General features: G+C 59.0%; 2 protein-coding genes across 3 annotated transcripts; one reads left to right on the forward strand and one right to left on the reverse strand.

The window, feature by feature from the left end:
* Window positions 1–7,625: 7,625 nt before the first annotated feature.
* IGFALS (insulin like growth factor binding protein acid labile subunit) lies at window positions 7,626–10,068 on the forward strand. Its single transcript, XM_071444699.1, has 2 exons — window positions 7,626–7,641; window positions 8,258–10,068. The coding sequence occupies exons 1-2, from the start codon at window positions 7,626–7,628 to the stop codon at window positions 10,066–10,068; spliced, it is 1,827 nt and encodes a 608-aa protein (XP_071300800.1).
* Window positions 10,069–11,397: 1,329 nt separating this feature from the next.
* Window positions 11,398–15,857, reverse strand: NUBP2 (NUBP iron-sulfur cluster assembly factor 2, cytosolic). 2 transcript variants are annotated; one of them, XM_071444522.1, is made up of 7 exons: window positions 15,761–15,856; window positions 14,363–14,481; window positions 13,611–13,809; window positions 13,211–13,365; window positions 12,953–13,063; window positions 12,644–12,713; window positions 11,398–12,083 (listed from the first exon to the last, which is right to left on the reverse strand). In XM_071444522.1, exons 1-7 carry the CDS (start codon window positions 15,792–15,794, stop codon window positions 11,941–11,943), a joined length of 831 nt encoding a protein of 276 aa, XP_071300623.1. In that variant the 5' UTR covers window positions 15,795–15,856; the 3' UTR covers window positions 11,398–11,940. The 2 variants fall into 2 exon arrangements, with proteins under 2 accessions (XP_071300623.1, XP_071300624.1); XM_071444523.1 differs by lacking the exon at window positions 12,953–13,063 and having other exon boundaries at window positions 15,761–15,857.
* Between the last annotated feature and the right edge of the window lie 11 nt (window positions 15,858–15,868).

A 15,868-nucleotide genomic window follows, 5' to 3' on the forward strand; every position in this document is an offset into this window, starting at 1 on the left:
TGAGGATCTGCAAGGAAAGAAAGTCTAAGTAGAATAACAGTTAGTTTGTCATGGGGTGAAAAATGGATTTTTGAGGTTTTTGGAATGGGGGTTCAGGGGGCAAGATGGAGGAATCTGGGTGTGTCCTGTCCTTCTTCTTCTTCTTCTTGTCCTCCATCTTCTGGGTGATGGTGGCACTTTTGGATTGGTTTAAGGTAGAAGCTCGCTGTCTAACACAAGTGATAGGTATTGGGAAGTTATGGTAAATATTGTACATGTAGTTTTTAGTATAAAAAGATAACACTGCCCTGGGGGCAGGCAGAGTTCCTCTGACTGTCTTGCTGAACAGACCTCAGCTGGACAGAAAAAGAATTTTATAGATAAGAAACAATAAACAACCTTGAGACCGAGAACTGAAGAGTTCTGACTCCTTCTTCGATTGCTGGGCTGGGAAAAGAGACTTTGTGACACATCTCAGGGTCACTGAAATCCCAGAGCTGGGAGCTGCTGGCACTGCCCAGGAGGATCCTGTGCCCCCAGCTCAGGAAGAGCCCAGGGCAGGCAGGGAGGGGGTACAGCCCTGTAGGGACCATTCCCAAAGGTGGCTGCAGGGATGGCCTCCATCTCCAGGACAGGGACATCCCAGGGCTGACAGGAGAGAGGGAGAGGGAATTTGTACATGGGCCAGCAGTGATGGGACAAGGGAGGAGATTTTAAAGTAATAGAGGAGAAATTGAGAATGAATAAAGAGCAGGGATAGATGGGAATTAGGAATTGTTCCCTGGGAGGGTGGGCAGGCCCTGGCACAGGGTGCCCAGAGCAGCTGGGGCTGCCCCTGGATCCCTGGCAGTGCCCAAGGCCAGGCTGGGCAGGGCTGGGAGCAGCCTGGGACAGTGGGAGGTGTCCCTGCCATGGCAGGGGTGGCACTGGATAGATTTTAAGGTGCCTTCCCACCCAAACCATTCCATGATTCCAAGGGCTGATTAACCCAATAATTAACCCACTAAACCATCCTCCTGCTCCAAGCCCATCCCATAATATCTGATTTTCTTCCAGGGAACTTCCCCTGGATCCCTGCATCCTTGAACCTCCTGTGCCAAGGAGCTGCTCCAGAGGCCCCAGGATCTCTGAGCTCCGGGTGCAGCAAAGACCTTTCCCAATTCCCCCCTTCACATCAGAGCTGCTGTGTGGAAAATGAGGTTTTAAAGCAAAGCATGCACTGAAACCAGCCTGGATTAGCCCAGACAGTGCCAAATCTGGGCTGTGCTGGTCTGGGGGCTGCTGCTGGCTCCAAACTGGGACCTTCCAGGCTGGAATGGGACAAATCCCACAACTAAAAGTGTTTGGAGAATCTCCAGGGTCTGAGTGAGGGTAACAGGGAGTGGATAACCTTGAAAGGGGTGAAACCAGATGGACTGGGAGACCTTCAGAGGGCCCTTCCAACTCCAACTCTTCCATGATTCTAAAATGAATTCCAGCTCTTAATCTCCTCGTTTCAGGCTTATTATTGCTACTATTTCTGGAGAGTGGGTGAGTTTAGGTAATAATCTGTCTCCCACAGAAAAAAAGCTTTGACAATATAATGTTCAAAAAAGCCCAAAGCTCTAAATAACTCCTCAGGATCTGTCAGAGCTCAGCAGATGGGAGGGAGAAGGGCCATCCTCAGAGCTCCATGACGAGCAGAGCTCCTCACCTGTCCCAGGCTGCTGGGGGAGCCCCCAGAGAGGGTGGGCAGAGGGCAGAGCCGGGGCTGAGCACTTCGGGGGGCTCAGGGCAAGGAGAAGCAGCAAACCGTGCAATTACAGCTTGTTTTGCTGCAAAAGAACTTAACAGACCTGAAGTAATTTTATTAAGGTAATGGAAGTGCTGATGAGAATTCACAGTCTCTTCACACCCAGCCCCAGCCCGATTCACACCCTGCCCACGGCTCTGGGCACGGCGGAGCCGAGCAGCAGCAGCTCCGTCCCGGGGGGGTCCCAGCCCCACATGGGCACCCCAGGCATGGGCACCCCCGCCCCACAGCCCCGGCATCTGTCCCGGACCCCCTGATTTGGGGGGGAACAGCCCCCGCCCCCATCCCACTGCTGCCCCCTCCCCACTGCCGCAGCGAGCCCGCTCCAATTAACGGCAATTAACAGATGCAAACACGGCGTTAATTATGCAATAAAAACCTGTGTACCAGGTGTGCTACCGGCACCAGGAATGACAGCGACCACTTTTCCCAGGGGCTGGGAATACAAAGCCAATTTTGTGCCGGGCAACAGCACAAAAAGCAGATTGGGGCTGAGAAATGAAGTTTTGGGGTGTCACTGAATCTCCAGCACCACTCCGGATTAAACCACGGCCAAATCCCGGCTCTGCCCTGAGGGGTTTCACTCTCCTTGGCAGGTTCACCTTAAACCCAGCCCCGGGAGCGCGGCTTTAGGAGATGGAAGCGCTCCCAAACCCAGGGAGCTCCGGGGAGGCTTTGGGGCGCCCGCTGCTCGTTGTCCCCTCTCCTCCGGCCCTGGCAGGGTCACACACGGCCCTGTGCCCCCCAGGGGACCCCCGGGCGGAGCAGGGGAGCAGCTCCCGGCAGAGCCGCACGGGCTCAGCGCAGTGATGGCTCCATCTGGCTTCCAGCGGCAGCAAAGGGAGCCCGAGCCCGGATCCGCCAGACTCCCCCCGGGACGCCCTCTGTACCCCGGGATGCGAAAATGTGTATTTTATGATTGGCTTTTCGCAAATATTAAAATATTATATAATATATAATGATATAATTAGAATTTTATATAATATATAATATATTTATATTATATAATTGTGTAATATATATTTATATTATATATAATATAAATATAATATAATATAATATAATATAATATAATATAATATTATATTATATTATATTATATTATATTATATATAATTAGAATATTATATGTGTTGTGTTAGTAATGCTGCATTAATTCTCTTAAGTACTGTGGTAAATATAGTTTTAGGTTATAAAAAATGTTAAAATAGAAACTGTGCTATGTAGGATATTTTTTTAAAGAAAGGACTTGCAGAGAGGTAGCAGCCACAGGACACCTGAATCTTTCAGAGAAAAAGAATTTATTGCTCCATTATCAGGAGATACGAACTTCTTCCCACCTTGAAGGCGCTGTTAGGATTCAGAGGAAGAAGTTGAGGATGACCAGACAGAATCCTGTATTTGAATGGAATTTATGCATCATGTATGAAGTGTATGAATATGCAACAGGCTGTTGTTTTTAAGGGTTAATCCTCTGTTAACGTGGGTCCTTTTTTGGGCTTGTGCTGCCCAGAAAGAGGTACCTGGATGTCCATAGCTCTTTGTATTTATTGTCTCATATTGTCCTAATTCAAATTGTCCAAATTATTATTACTCTGATTGTATCACTATTTTTATAACCATTTTATTACTATTAAACTTTGAAAATTTTAAAAAACCAAGTGATTGACGTTTTTCACACTGGGGGTGCCTGAGCCTCACTGCCCCAGGGATGGGGAATCCCTGGGCACCCACAGATCCCCCCCAGCACATTTTCTCTTTATATCCAACTAAATCCACCCTGTTCCAGTTTAAAGTCACCACCGTTTCTCCTGGCTTGAGGAAAAGCTTTTCTGTGTCACTTTTCCAAGGCCTGAGGCTGCCACAAGGGATTCTCCAGGCTGGAAAGCCCCAGCTCCCCCAGCCTGAAGAAGGGAGAGGAGGAGGGAGCTGCAGGACCTCTCTCAGCTCCCTCAGAAGAACAGCAAAGGTTCTTCCAGCCCCCAACCACCTCCAGGGTCCCCTCTGGGTCTGCTCTGGCCCAGCCAGGTGTGCCCTGTCCCGGGATCCCCTCCTGGGGGTGTTTGTGTGCTCGGGAGGGCTCTCGGGGAATCCTCTCCCTGCCCTGCCCAATCTGGGGTGCAGCCCAAGGATGCTGGGTTTGTGGGTGCTGTGGGAAATGGATTTGGAGAGAATTTTTGGGGTTGGATAGGAGGTTTACACGGGATGTGTTTCTATGGAAACTTTGAGATAAGGAATGCCCCTCAGATGTCCCATCCCTGGGTCAGACAAGGGATGGCAGTCGGACAGGCTGCCAGCACCCACTGCCACCCCACATCCCAACTGTCACCCCCTGACACCTCCAGATGCTTCTCTGCAGGGCTGGGGGGAGACTTGGGATGGGCTGGGCAGGGAGGATGGGGTGGGGCTGGGATCTGGGGCAGGAGGAAAGCTCTGCTCCCTCTGCCACTTTCTCACTGTCCCTCAGGAGGAAAGCTCTGCTCCCTCTGCCACTCTCCCACTGTCCCTCAGGGGGAAAGCTCTGCTCCCTCTGCCACTTTCTCACTGTCCCTCAGGAGGAAAGCTCTGCTCCCTCTGCCATCTTCTCACCCTGTCCCTCAGGAGGAAAGCTCTACTCCCTCTGCCATTTTCTCACCATCCCTCAGGGGTAAAGCTCTGCTCCCTCTGCCCCCCTCCCACCCCATCCCTCAGCTCTGCTCCCCCTGCCCCCCTCCCACCCCATCCCTCCCTCAGGCACCCCGAGGTCCGGGCTGCTCCCTCTGTGCCCGGGTCTGCAGAACTGAGCTGGCACATGGAGAGCACCTCTCCCCTGTCCCTGCCCACCCTGGCACTGCCCTCAGGGTGGGCTGGGCACGGTGGTGCCTCCCTTCCCTCTGCTCTCCCCCACCCAGTTCCACTCTGACAGCCGCTGCTCCCCTGCCCTTCCCTGCACCCCAAATCCCCGCTCCCAGGGCCCTTCTTTCCCCACACCTCAGTGTTTGGGAATTTCCCCATCTTTGCCCCCAGCAATGGCCCTGACCTGCCCAAGTCACATCTTGGGGACGTCCTCACCTCTCCAGTCCAACCAGTTTGGCCAGGCAGGTGCTGGTGGCACGATGGCCACGTGGGCCAGCAGGGCAGAGCTGGCATCCCTGGAGCTGCCAGGGCACTGGGCACCTTTCCCAGCACCCACAGGAGGCTCTGCAGCCCTGGCAGGGCAGCAGGGGGCACTCAGAGATGCCCATGGGGACCTTCACCAGCAGCTGCCACCACTCCCCAGTGCCTATCTCCAGGAGCAGGGTGACCAGAAACGTGGGTGAGCACCAGGCACGGTGCCACTCCTGGGGCTGGGTCCCTGTGGTGTCCCCAGGAGGTTGGCACCACCCTGTGGTGCTGGTGTCACTGTCACCCCTCCCCTCTCTCTGGGACACGTTTTTGGTCCTGAACGAGGAGCACTGGTTACCCTGGCAACACGAGATGCTCTCCTCCAGACAGGGACAATATTTGGCAAGATTTGCTAAAAATACTCCCTAACTCAGCTGTTAGTGCTGAGTGCCACACGTGTCACCTCCCTGCTCCCCAGGGCTCCTTGGGTGCTGCTGGCCCTGCAGAGTGTCCCTGGTCACTCACCCTGCCTGCTGGGGCCCTGCCGGGTCCCAGAGCAGATTTGGCCCAGCACTGTCCCCTCCCCAGCCCAGCCAGCCTGGGGACAGAGCAGGGACAGCTGGTGGCATGTCCCACCCAAAGGGCCTGGGCAGCTCCCTGGGGAGGGACTGCAGGAGCTGCTGGGGAAGGTAAATGATTCCTTAGAGTTTAAATAGGTTTTAAAACGACTTTTTAAGGATTTTGCTGCTTTCCCTAATACCATTACAGCCTTCTCCATGGCAACCAGGGGAGGGGCTCAGACTTTGCTCGGGGCTGGGAGTTCATTGCTGGAGCTGCAGTGATGGGGGGATCCCACAGGGGTCCCCATGGCCAGGGACACGCTGGGAGGGAGCAGGACCCACAGCCAGGGCCCCAGGGCGCCTGGGGAGCTGTGGGCACATGGGGGGCCCGGGGTGCAGCTGCAGGGTCCCAGCAGCTCCTGCCACACCTGGAGCCCAGGCTGTCAGGGGGGTCTGGGGTGCAGACAGGCCTGGAGGAGCTGCCTCAAGGAGCTCTAAAGGTGGACATGGGTCCAGCTCCTCCCTGCAGCACAGCCACTCTGGGGAGGGATTTCCTTATTTCCCCTCCTTATTTCCCCATTGCACCTCATTTGATATTTCCCTGGGGAGGGCTGCTGGAGGCAGGGATGAACCTGCTCCCAGCTGCAAGCAGGGCTTGTTTAAACTTTCCAACGAGGTTTTGTGGGTTTTGGCTGGCTGACCTGTGCTGGTTCAGCTCTTTTTAGCTTCCAGATTGATTACACCTTGTGTCAATATGTGCTCAGTGCCTATTAGCGGGTGCATGTATTCCTATGCCTCATTTCTCCCTCCTGATCTATAAATTCCCAGAAGACAGGATTAAAATAGAGGGGGAGGAGGATTCCACTCAGGGCCAAAAGGGAAGAGGGGAAGCAGAGCCTGTGGGAAAGTTGGGTGGCAAGGCTGGAGCCTGGATTTGTCTCTGCAGCTCCTTTCCATGGGCATGGCAGTGCCTGGTGAGGAGCTGGGGAGGTGGCAGGCTCCCAGGGGAAGGGGCAAGGTGGGAGCACGGTGAGGTGCCATGGTGTGGGAATGGTGGGGAGGGAATCCCTGCTCCTCCCAAAGCAGCCTGGGGGAACCAGGGCTGGGAAAAGCAACTGCAGGGCAGAGATTCCTGGTCCTGGATGTCAGTGGGGCCAGCCTGGTGCATCTCCAGAGAGGAGGCACAGGGGAAGGTTCAGCCATGGCGTTTCTATCTGGCCACAGGGCTCCTCTTGCTGGGGCTTTTTCTTTCTATTTCTTTCCTGGAAACTGGTAAAAGATTCCACAGAGCCGTGTTGGAGCCTGGTGGGGAAATAACCTGAGACACAGGATGAGGTCAGTGCCTCCCCGGGCTGGTTTTGATGAGCTGCCAGGGCAGAGTGTCATCTGCCAGCCCTGGAGCATCACCCGCCCTCATCCCACTGCCTGGGGGCTGCCAGAGGAGCAGGGGACCCCCAGAGCCACCACCCCACCAGCGGGACCCTGCCTTTGCTCTCAGTTTCCCCTTGGGCACAGAAGCACTGGGCAGAGCAGGGTGAGAGCTGCCAGCACCATCCCCACACCAGGCAAGACAGGAGGGAAAATGGGAAAATGCCCAGGAGGGGCTGAGGGTTTTGCCCTGAGGGTTTTAGTGCCACACAGGGAAGAGTTTTTCCCCTTTCCCCAACTCATTTCCCACTTGCATCACCATAAACCCTCGGGTGTTTCAGCCCATCCTGCACTAAGGCTGATCCCCAAATCTTCAATCCCTGTGTCCTGTGGATGCTCCAAGCCCCAGCGTGTGGTTGTTGTGTCCTGATGGAAAGTGAGGAGCCACTGCCAGGGCTCATCCCAGGGCATCCCCAGCACGGCAGGGCAGGGAGGGGTCAGTGCTGCTGCTCAGGAGCTCAGGGCACGGTGCTGGGACACCCTCCGAGGTTGCCCCATTCCTCCCTCCAGGCTCAAAGCCCACACAAACCCCATCTCTGGCAGGACCCCCCTCTGCAGGACCCCATCAGGCTCCTGGACATCTCGCTCTGTACCCTTGCCCCGAGCTGCCCTCAGGGCAGTCCCCAGGAGCCCGTCCCGGTGCCCGGGCTCCAGCAGCAGTGGGGTTAAGCCCGGCCGGGCGGGTGCCTGGACAGGCGTCAAGGTGGTTGCTCCATCCATCCCTGCGCAGTGCGAGGGGCCGGAGAGCGGAGCGGGAGCCCTGCCCTGCCCTGCCCGCCGCCATGAGCGCAGGCAAAGGTGAGGCTGGAGCTGCCCCTCGGGCTGGGGGACACGCAGGGACCGGGAGGGACACGCTGGGGCTCTGCCCGGGCTCCAGGCACCCTTTGCTCTGCTCCTCCTCCGCTGCTAATCAGACATTTTGGGGGGCCCCGAGCTGCCTGGGGGGGCTACAGGGCAGAGCCCAAACGTGGATGGGAGTGCGGGGATGGGCAGGGACCGCGGCACCGGCACCGGTACCGGGACCCTCCGGTGCCCAGCGAGTCCAGGTGCACCGGGGAGGAACGGGGACAGGGGTCTGGGGGCCTTTCCCCATGAAAGAGAGAGGCTCCCGCTGCAATATGGGGATGAATTTCGGGGGGTCCCTGCATCCGAGGGGTCACAGCTGTGCAGCAATGGGGGGTGATCTTGGACCGTTTCCCAGGGGATCCAACCTCTGAAACCCCTGCAGCTGCAGGACCGGGACCGACCCCTTTATCCACCCCAGTCCCGGCGGTGCGGGCACCACCAAGGGGTCCCGGGGGGTCTCAAGGGGGGTCCCAAGGGAGCGTCCCAAGTCGTCCCAGGGGGGTCCCAAGCGGGGTCCCTCAGAGCACCCACAGCCCTGCACTGACGCTGTCCCCTCGGTCCCCAGCAGGCATCCCCCTCCTGCTCCCCCTGGCCCTGCTGCTGGCCAGGGCCTCGCAGCCCCTCGGTGGGGACCCCCCGAAGGACGGGGGGGACGGGGAGGGCCTGCGGTGCCCCAGCCCCTGCGCCTGCAGCCTGGACGATTACAGCGAGGAGCTGAACGTGTTCTGCAGCGGCCGCAACCTGAGCCGCCTGCCCGAGGACGTGCCCCACAACGCCAAAGCGCTGTGGCTGGACGGCAACAACTTCACGCTGCTGCCGGCCGCAGCCTTCAGGAATTTGTCAGCCCTGGACTTCCTGGACCTGCAGAGCAGCCAGCTGGGCTCCGTGGAGCAGCACGCCTTCCACGGGCTGCGCAGCCTCTACCACCTGCACCTGGAGCGCAACCGCCTCAGGCACCTGGCCCCGCACACCTTCCTGCACACACAAAACCTCGTGTCCCTCAGCCTCAACAACAACCACTTCAGCAAGGTGGAGGAAGGGCTCTTTGCCGGGCTCTCCAACCTCTGGTACCTGAACCTGGGCTGGAACTCGCTGGTGGTGCTGCCCGACAAGGTGTTCCACGACCTGCCCAACCTGAGGGAGCTGATCCTGGCTGGCAACAAGCTGCCCTACCTCCAGCACCAGCTCTTCTGCAGCCTCACCGAGCTGAAGGAGCTGGACCTGAGCGGGAACGCGCTCAAGGGCATCAAGATCAACATCTTTGTCAAGCTGCAGAAGCTGCAGAAGCTGTACCTGAACCACAACCAGATCAACGCCATCGCCCCCCGTGCCTTCATGGGCATGAAGTCGCTGCGGTGGCTGGACCTGTCCCACAACCGCCTGGTCCAGCTCTACGAGGACACCTTCCTGGGGCTGCTGAGCCTGCACGTGCTGCGCCTCTCCACCAACTCCATCGCCGGCCTGAGGCCCAGGACCTTCAAGGACCTGCAGTTCCTGGAGGAGCTGCAGCTGGGCCACAACCGGATCCGGGGCCTGGCGGAAAGGACCTTCGAGGGGCTGGGCCAGCTGGAGGTGCTGAGCCTCAACAACAACCAGCTGCAGGACATCAGGGCCGGCGCCTTCCTGGGGCTGCACAACGTGGCCGTGATGCACTTGTCCGCCAACTGCATCAAGGTGCTGCCCGACTTTGTCTTCAAGGGGGTCACCAAGCTGCACAGCCTCCACCTGGAGCACAGCTGCGTGGGCAGGATCCGGGCCAACACCTTCTCCGGGCTCTCCAGCCTGCGGCGCCTCTTCCTGCAGCACAACAGCATCTCCCTGATCGAGGACCAGAGCTTCAGCGAACTGCACGAGCTCCTGGAGCTCGACCTGAAGCACAACAGGCTGAGCCACCTCTCGCCCCGGCTCTTCACGGGGCTGAGCAACCTGGAGTACCTCTTCCTCTCCTCCAACCAGCTCCTGGAGATCTCCCAGGACACCTTCAGCCCTCTCCAGAGACTCTTCTGGCTCGACCTGTCCCACAACCAGCTGGAGACACTGGACAACAGCGTCATCTCCCCCCTGGCCAACCTGCGGTACCTCAGCTTGAGGAACAACTCCCTGGAGACTTTCTCGGTGTCGTTCCTGTGCCCTCCCTTCACCCTGGAGCAGCTGTGGCTGGGGGGCAACAACTGGCACTGCAACTGCTCCCTGAAGGGCCTGCGGGACTTCTCCCTGCAGCACCCGGCCGTGGTGCCGCGCTTCGTGCAGTCGGTGGCTGAGGGGGACGACAGCCACGTCCCCATCTACACCTACAACAACCTCACCTGCCTGCAGCCCCCGGGCCTGGCGGGGCTGGACCTGCGGGACACTGCCCAGGAGAGCTTTGCTCACTGCTGAGCTGGGCTGGCCCTCCCAGGGACCTCATCCCGGCCCTGTGCCACCCCAGCCAGAGCACAGATTTGCCACCACCTCCAACAGCACCTGGCTCAGAAGGTGCTGGATGGGCACCAGCCCCCCTGGGCTTCAAACTGAGTATTTCAGTCCTTTCATATTTAAATAGCAGCCCCCAGGGCAGAGCATGGTTGCTCCCAGCTCCCAGCAGGAGAATCTCTGGATGGGGGAATGCTGCACCCCCAGCGCTGCAGCCACAGCAAGGGGCAGCCCTGCCCAGGCCAGGACTTTTATGAGACAAAACAAAGCGTTTTCCTGCCGTGGAACAGGAAAAAAAGCCCCCCCCAAGCTTAGGGAAGGGGCACAGGACTTGCTGCAATGATTCCTTGCAGCAGCAGGTGTAGGCAGGGCACAGAAAGCCGCTCGTTGCTCACCTGATAAATGGCAGCAGACAAATAAACCTTTGGAGCTATTGCAACCCACCTTGTAAGTTATGTTTTTTCCAAAGCTCGTGCTGCCCACGGCCAGGATTTCTCCCCAGAGCCCCTCAGGGTGAGGGATTCAGGCTCCCAGGGGGCTCCCAGCATTGCCTGCAAGCCTTGGGGGGGGTTGGCTGTTCCCAGGGAGGGAGCAAGAAATGCCCAGCTATCCCTCAGAAGCCAACAGCCCTGACAGATTGCAGCTACTGCCCAGCTCTCCAAATCCCAGATAAGTGTCCAAAGGTCAGACAGAATTTTCCTGGAAAATTGCCTGAGGGGATGAGGGGAAAGCTGCTCGGGTGTGGGTCCTTGTGCAGCGGGAGTAGGGCTGGGTGCTGCTCCTGCCTGCTGGAATCCAGTGTCCTCAGTGGAAATCCAGGATTTCCCTGTCTTCCCAAAACCTCAGTGAGGGGGAGTCCCAAAGGCAGAGAGGGAGGCAGGCAGGAGGGGCTCAGAGTCCAGGAGGGAGGGAGATGAGATGCAAGGCCACCACCTTCACTGCTTCCCCAGCTTAACTCAAGCCTGCAAGAGGAGGGCAGCTCCCATGGGAGCAGGAGTCCATGGGAAGAGGTGCAGGGAACAAGACACTGGGAAGTGAAAGGAGCAGGAACCAGCTGGGGACACAGAGGAGCCCCAGGCTTGGGCTGGAGAACAGCTCCATGAAGGGCAGGCTGCCAGGGCTGGCTCACAGCAAGGCAAGGGACAGGCTGGATCCTGATGCTGTTATAGGAGACATTTAACTGAATTCCAGCAAGGAAACCAGGGAACAGCAGGAAACACCTTGATGTATGTGAAAGGCCAAGACTCAGAGGTACAGTGAGGTCTGAAGCCATGGAAAAACAGAACTTTGCAGACGTGCATTTTAAGAAAAGGGTTTACTGCCTGGAACCTAGAAAAATATTCCTGAGTCACAGAAGCCCAGCAGGCCCAAGGGTTCCTTCCCAGCACGATGGGATGCAGCTCCCAGACAGCTCCTGAAGGGGTTTGCTCAGCCCAGCCCAGGCTGTGCTGTGCCCTCATGGTCCATCAGGAACCAGGGAGCCGAGAATTCTGAGCTCAGAGCCTGGCCTGGCTCCAGATGGGAGCACCCAGCACGAGCCAGGCACTGAGGCAAGCCCTGTGTGATCCATCATGCAGGGGCAGCAGGAGAAGGCAGCAGCACATGGAGCCATGATCCAGGTGGTCAGAGCCATGTGGGAATGCTCAGGGAAGAACAGCACTGGACTGCAGCTCGAGTCTCTTTGAGTCTGAGGGAATGTGGCTTCTTCCCTCTGGGACTGTCAGCAGCAGCAGGAATCTGTGCTCCCCCCTCACACCCCAGTTTGAGTTGAACAGTTCCTGCATCCCCTCCCCGCTGCTGGGGCTGCCAGTCTGGCACCAGTCCAGCTCCACACCCTCCTCAGGAGCTCCTCTGTGATGTATCCAAGATCTGCTGGGCAATGTGAGTCAGGGCAGGGAAGGCAGAGCTCTTGGGAAACTCTTGGATGAAGTCTCTGCCTTCTTCCAAGCTCTGGCTGAGCTGGGGGTCCAGGGGGACGCAGCCTGTGGGACAGGGAGAGAGAGTGAGAGCTCACTCCCTGCAGGGCCCAGGTCTGCAGCCAGGGATAAAACACACACTGCCACAGTCAACTCCAGGGAAAATGGTGGGGAAGAGACACCACTGCCCTCCCTGGGCTCTCCAGGAGATCATTCTCACCTGCAACCACTTCCTCTGGCTCCAAGACCCCACCCCACACCGGTGCTTCATGAGAGGGGCTCTCCCACCTGATCCCAGCCCTGTCCAGGGACAGGGCTCAGCCCTCAGCCCCCATTTCTCAGGAAGGTTCCAGACATTCCAACATGGCTCTCATGGAGCTCCAGGCCTGTTTACACTGTCACCATGATGTCAGCAGTCAGAGCAGGCTGCTGGCACCACCACCTCTGCCCTAGCAGGGCCAGGGGCCCACTGTGAGGAGTTTGGATGGCAGAAAAGCAAAGCACAAAGCTCAGCTCAGCTCCCAGCCCAGCCCACCTGCCCCTGGGATGTTCCTTCTCTGTGCTCAGCCCTCCCAGAGCATCACAAGACCAGCCCTGAGCAGAGCTGTGCTGCAGAGCCCACTCACCCAGGAAGGGCACCCCAGCATGCTTGGCCAGCTCCTCGCCTCCCCCTTTGGAGAAGATGTTTGTGCATTCCTGAGGGAGGAAGAGGAGTGAGTTAGGAAGGCCAGAGCCCTGTGTGACAGGGCAGGAGCTGCCAGCCCTGAGCAGGGCCAGCTCCCCTCTACCCTGCAGTCCCAGGCATTTCCCCACAGCAGAGCCCAAAGCTGGCTCACAGCATCACCCTCGTGGCATTTCCCAATTCTCCACCCCAGCACCCCAAGGAAGGGCCCAGAGCAGCCCCAAGGCTGCACAGTAAGGTCAGGAGAACTCACAGAGCAGTGGGGGCACACGAAGCCGCTCATGTTCTCCACGATGCCGAGGATGTGCAGCCCTGCCTTCCTGCAGAACGTCAGCTCCCGCCTCACGTCCCCCACGGACACAGCCTGGGGGAACAGCAGCAGTTGGGGATCCCTCTGGCCACCCTGACTGTGCCTCCAGAGCACATGTGTACAACAGGCATCCACAGACAGCCCTGTGCAAAGCTGGGGTGCATTTTCCCCTCTGCCAGGAATTCCAGCCCCGTGTCCCACCTGAGGGGTTGTGACCAGGACTGCCCCGAGCAGCTGGTGGGGCCTCAAGGCCTCCACGGTGGAGATGTGCTCGTCAGACGTGCCCGGTGGCGTGTCCACGATGAGGAAGTCCAGCTCCCCCCAGGCCACGTCGGTGACAAACTGTTTGATCAAAGCTGTGGAAATAAAAGGGACAGATAAAAAACCCCAAACCACAACTGGCTTCAGCAGGCGGCTTGGGAGCCGTGGGACAGGGAGAGGGGACAAGGCTGTCTGTCAGCAAAACATGTGCTGCAGCTGCACTGTCCCCATCTGAGTGACTTCAAGCCATCCTTGTGGAACAGGAGCTTCATTCCCCCAAGGAATACCCTCTGCAGGAGGGCTCACAGGAGGTTCCCCCAGCAGCAAGCCCCAGTGTTACCGTTTTTCTTGGGTCCCCTCCACACCACGGCGTCGTCGGGCCGCTCCAGCAGGAAGCCGATGGACATGAGGGCGATGGCCTTGTCCTGGCCCACGAAGACGGGGACCCAGCCGCTGTCACACTGGTGCACAGCACTGTCCTGCACCCTCAGCATGCGTGGGATGCTGGGGCCACACAGGTCCACGTCCAGGATCCCCACCTGGGGACAGGCACAGCCCTTCAGGGGGGCTCAGAGCCCCCGGCCACCCCGCTTCCACAACAGCCGCGTTTGGAACACAAATGCTTTAAGTTTCATATCCCTCCTGACCTCCTGCTCCCCAAGGAGCATCCCCTGGGTGTTTCTAAGTGCTTTATACCAGAACCCAAGTGGCACAGGCTGCACAGAGCCTTTAAAAAGGTCCTCAGGGAATTCAGTCTGTCTCCTGCCCACACATTTCCTTTTGATCCCCATTCTAAGAGTCCTTGAGCTCACCCACTTCACCCCACAGAGGGAGTGAGGGCGACACCACAAAGCAGCCAATTTATGTCCCAGTGCCAATTTCAACACTAAGTATTGGGTGATTTAATAAAATAGACAAAAGAGAAATGAACTGCATTACCTGAACTGGATCACACTATCACAAATTGCATTTTCACAGAGAATCCACACACTGCCCACCAAAGACACCCACATGGAAAGGGTGGGCATAATCCAGCCCAGCTGAGGGCAGGAAAGGACAAGGCAGAGCTCAGCACCCCAAGGGCTCACTCACCCTCTTGCCAGCGTGCCGCAGCGCCAGGGCCAGCTCGGTGGAGAGGGTGCTCTTCCCAACGCCGCCCTTCCCCGACAGCACCAGCACGATGTGCCGCACCCCGGCCAGGTTGGCTCTCTCTGCAGGGGTACCACAGAGCCATGGGATATCCTCGGGGGGGAGGGACCCCAGGGATCATCCAGGGCAGCTCCTGGCCCTGCACAGACCCCCAACAATCCCACCCTGGGCATCCATGGCAGCGCTGTCCAAGCTCTCCTGGAGCTCTGGCAGCCTCAGGGCTGTCCCCATTCCCTGGGGAGCCTGGGCAGTGCCCAGCACCCTCTGGGGGAAGAACCTTTCCTGATATCCACCCTGACCCTCCAGCCATTCCCTGTCCCAGAGATCAGAGCTGCCCCTCAGAAGGAGCTGCAGCCCTGTTGAGTTCTGCTCTCAGTGTCAGGCAGCGGGAAAGAAGAGGTGGACGTGCCACAGGCTTATTGTCATCAGAACAGGGACAAAGACAACAATGGCAATAAACACCGTGTGTGGGGAGCAAAGGCTGGTCCAGATGACCTAAGTGGAAATTGGGCAGCACAGCAATAAACACGCACGGGGCTCGTGAGGCTCAGCAGGGCTATGACCCGAGGCTGATGGTGAGCTCAGGCCCTTGGCGTTTCCTCCCTCCGTGCCACACCAGTCGCTTCCTGCCGGCCCCTGCTCCTCTCGAGCCCTCCCCGCATTCCCCGCTGTGCTGTCAGCGCTCCCGGCTCTGCTTCGGGCTCAGCTCCCCGGAGCAGGAGCTGACGGGATCGGAGCCCCCGGCCCGGGGAAGCATAGGGGGCGGCCGGGCCGCTCCAGCCACAGCCGGCGAACGCCGCCCGCCCGCCCGGGGCCGCGTTCCGGGCACGGACTCAACACGCCGGGGCTGGCCCGCACCGACGGCATGGAGCCCGCACGGACCATGGCAGAGCTCATCAGCAGCTCCGCCGACGGTAAAAGCCACGGGCCCGCAACGGGGAGGGGGGAGAAGGGGCCCGGGGAGGGCAGCCGGGGCCCCGCAGTGAGGCGCGCCCGGGACACCGCCCGGTGACAGCGGCAGCCCGCAGCGGGCACGCTCACTCGGCGCTGTCTGTCGCGGGAGCCGGGCCCGGGCCTCGGGCAAGGCTCAGCGCCACCTCCCGATCAGCAGTGCCCGCTGTCTATGGGAGTCCGGCCCGGCCCGGCCCGGCCCGGAGCGCCCCTCACCAAGACTGGGGCCGAACACCGTGGCACCGGCTCGGCCCAAGCACCTCGGAACTCCGCGGAGCCGGGCCCCCGCTAGGCCCGGCCCTTCTGGCTGGGACGTCCCCCGAGAAGCGGGTAGGGCCCCCCAGGCCGAGACCCCGAATCCCAGTTCACCGCGGCCTCCCCACCGCTCACCCCCGGCCGTCTCCTCCATGTTGCCTCCCCTCATCACCCGCTTCCGTCTTCCTCCGGCCCACGGCCCCTCCCCCTCAGACTGACAGGTGCTGTGTCCAATCGTAAGCT

Source organism: Agelaius tricolor, unplaced genomic scaffold (assembly GCF_023055355.1).
Source record: "Agelaius tricolor isolate 1412-34295 unplaced genomic scaffold, bAgeTri1.0.p SCAF_19, whole genome shotgun sequence".
In the NCBI taxonomy this organism is placed as follows: domain Eukaryota; kingdom Metazoa; phylum Chordata; class Aves; order Passeriformes; family Icteridae; genus Agelaius; species Agelaius tricolor.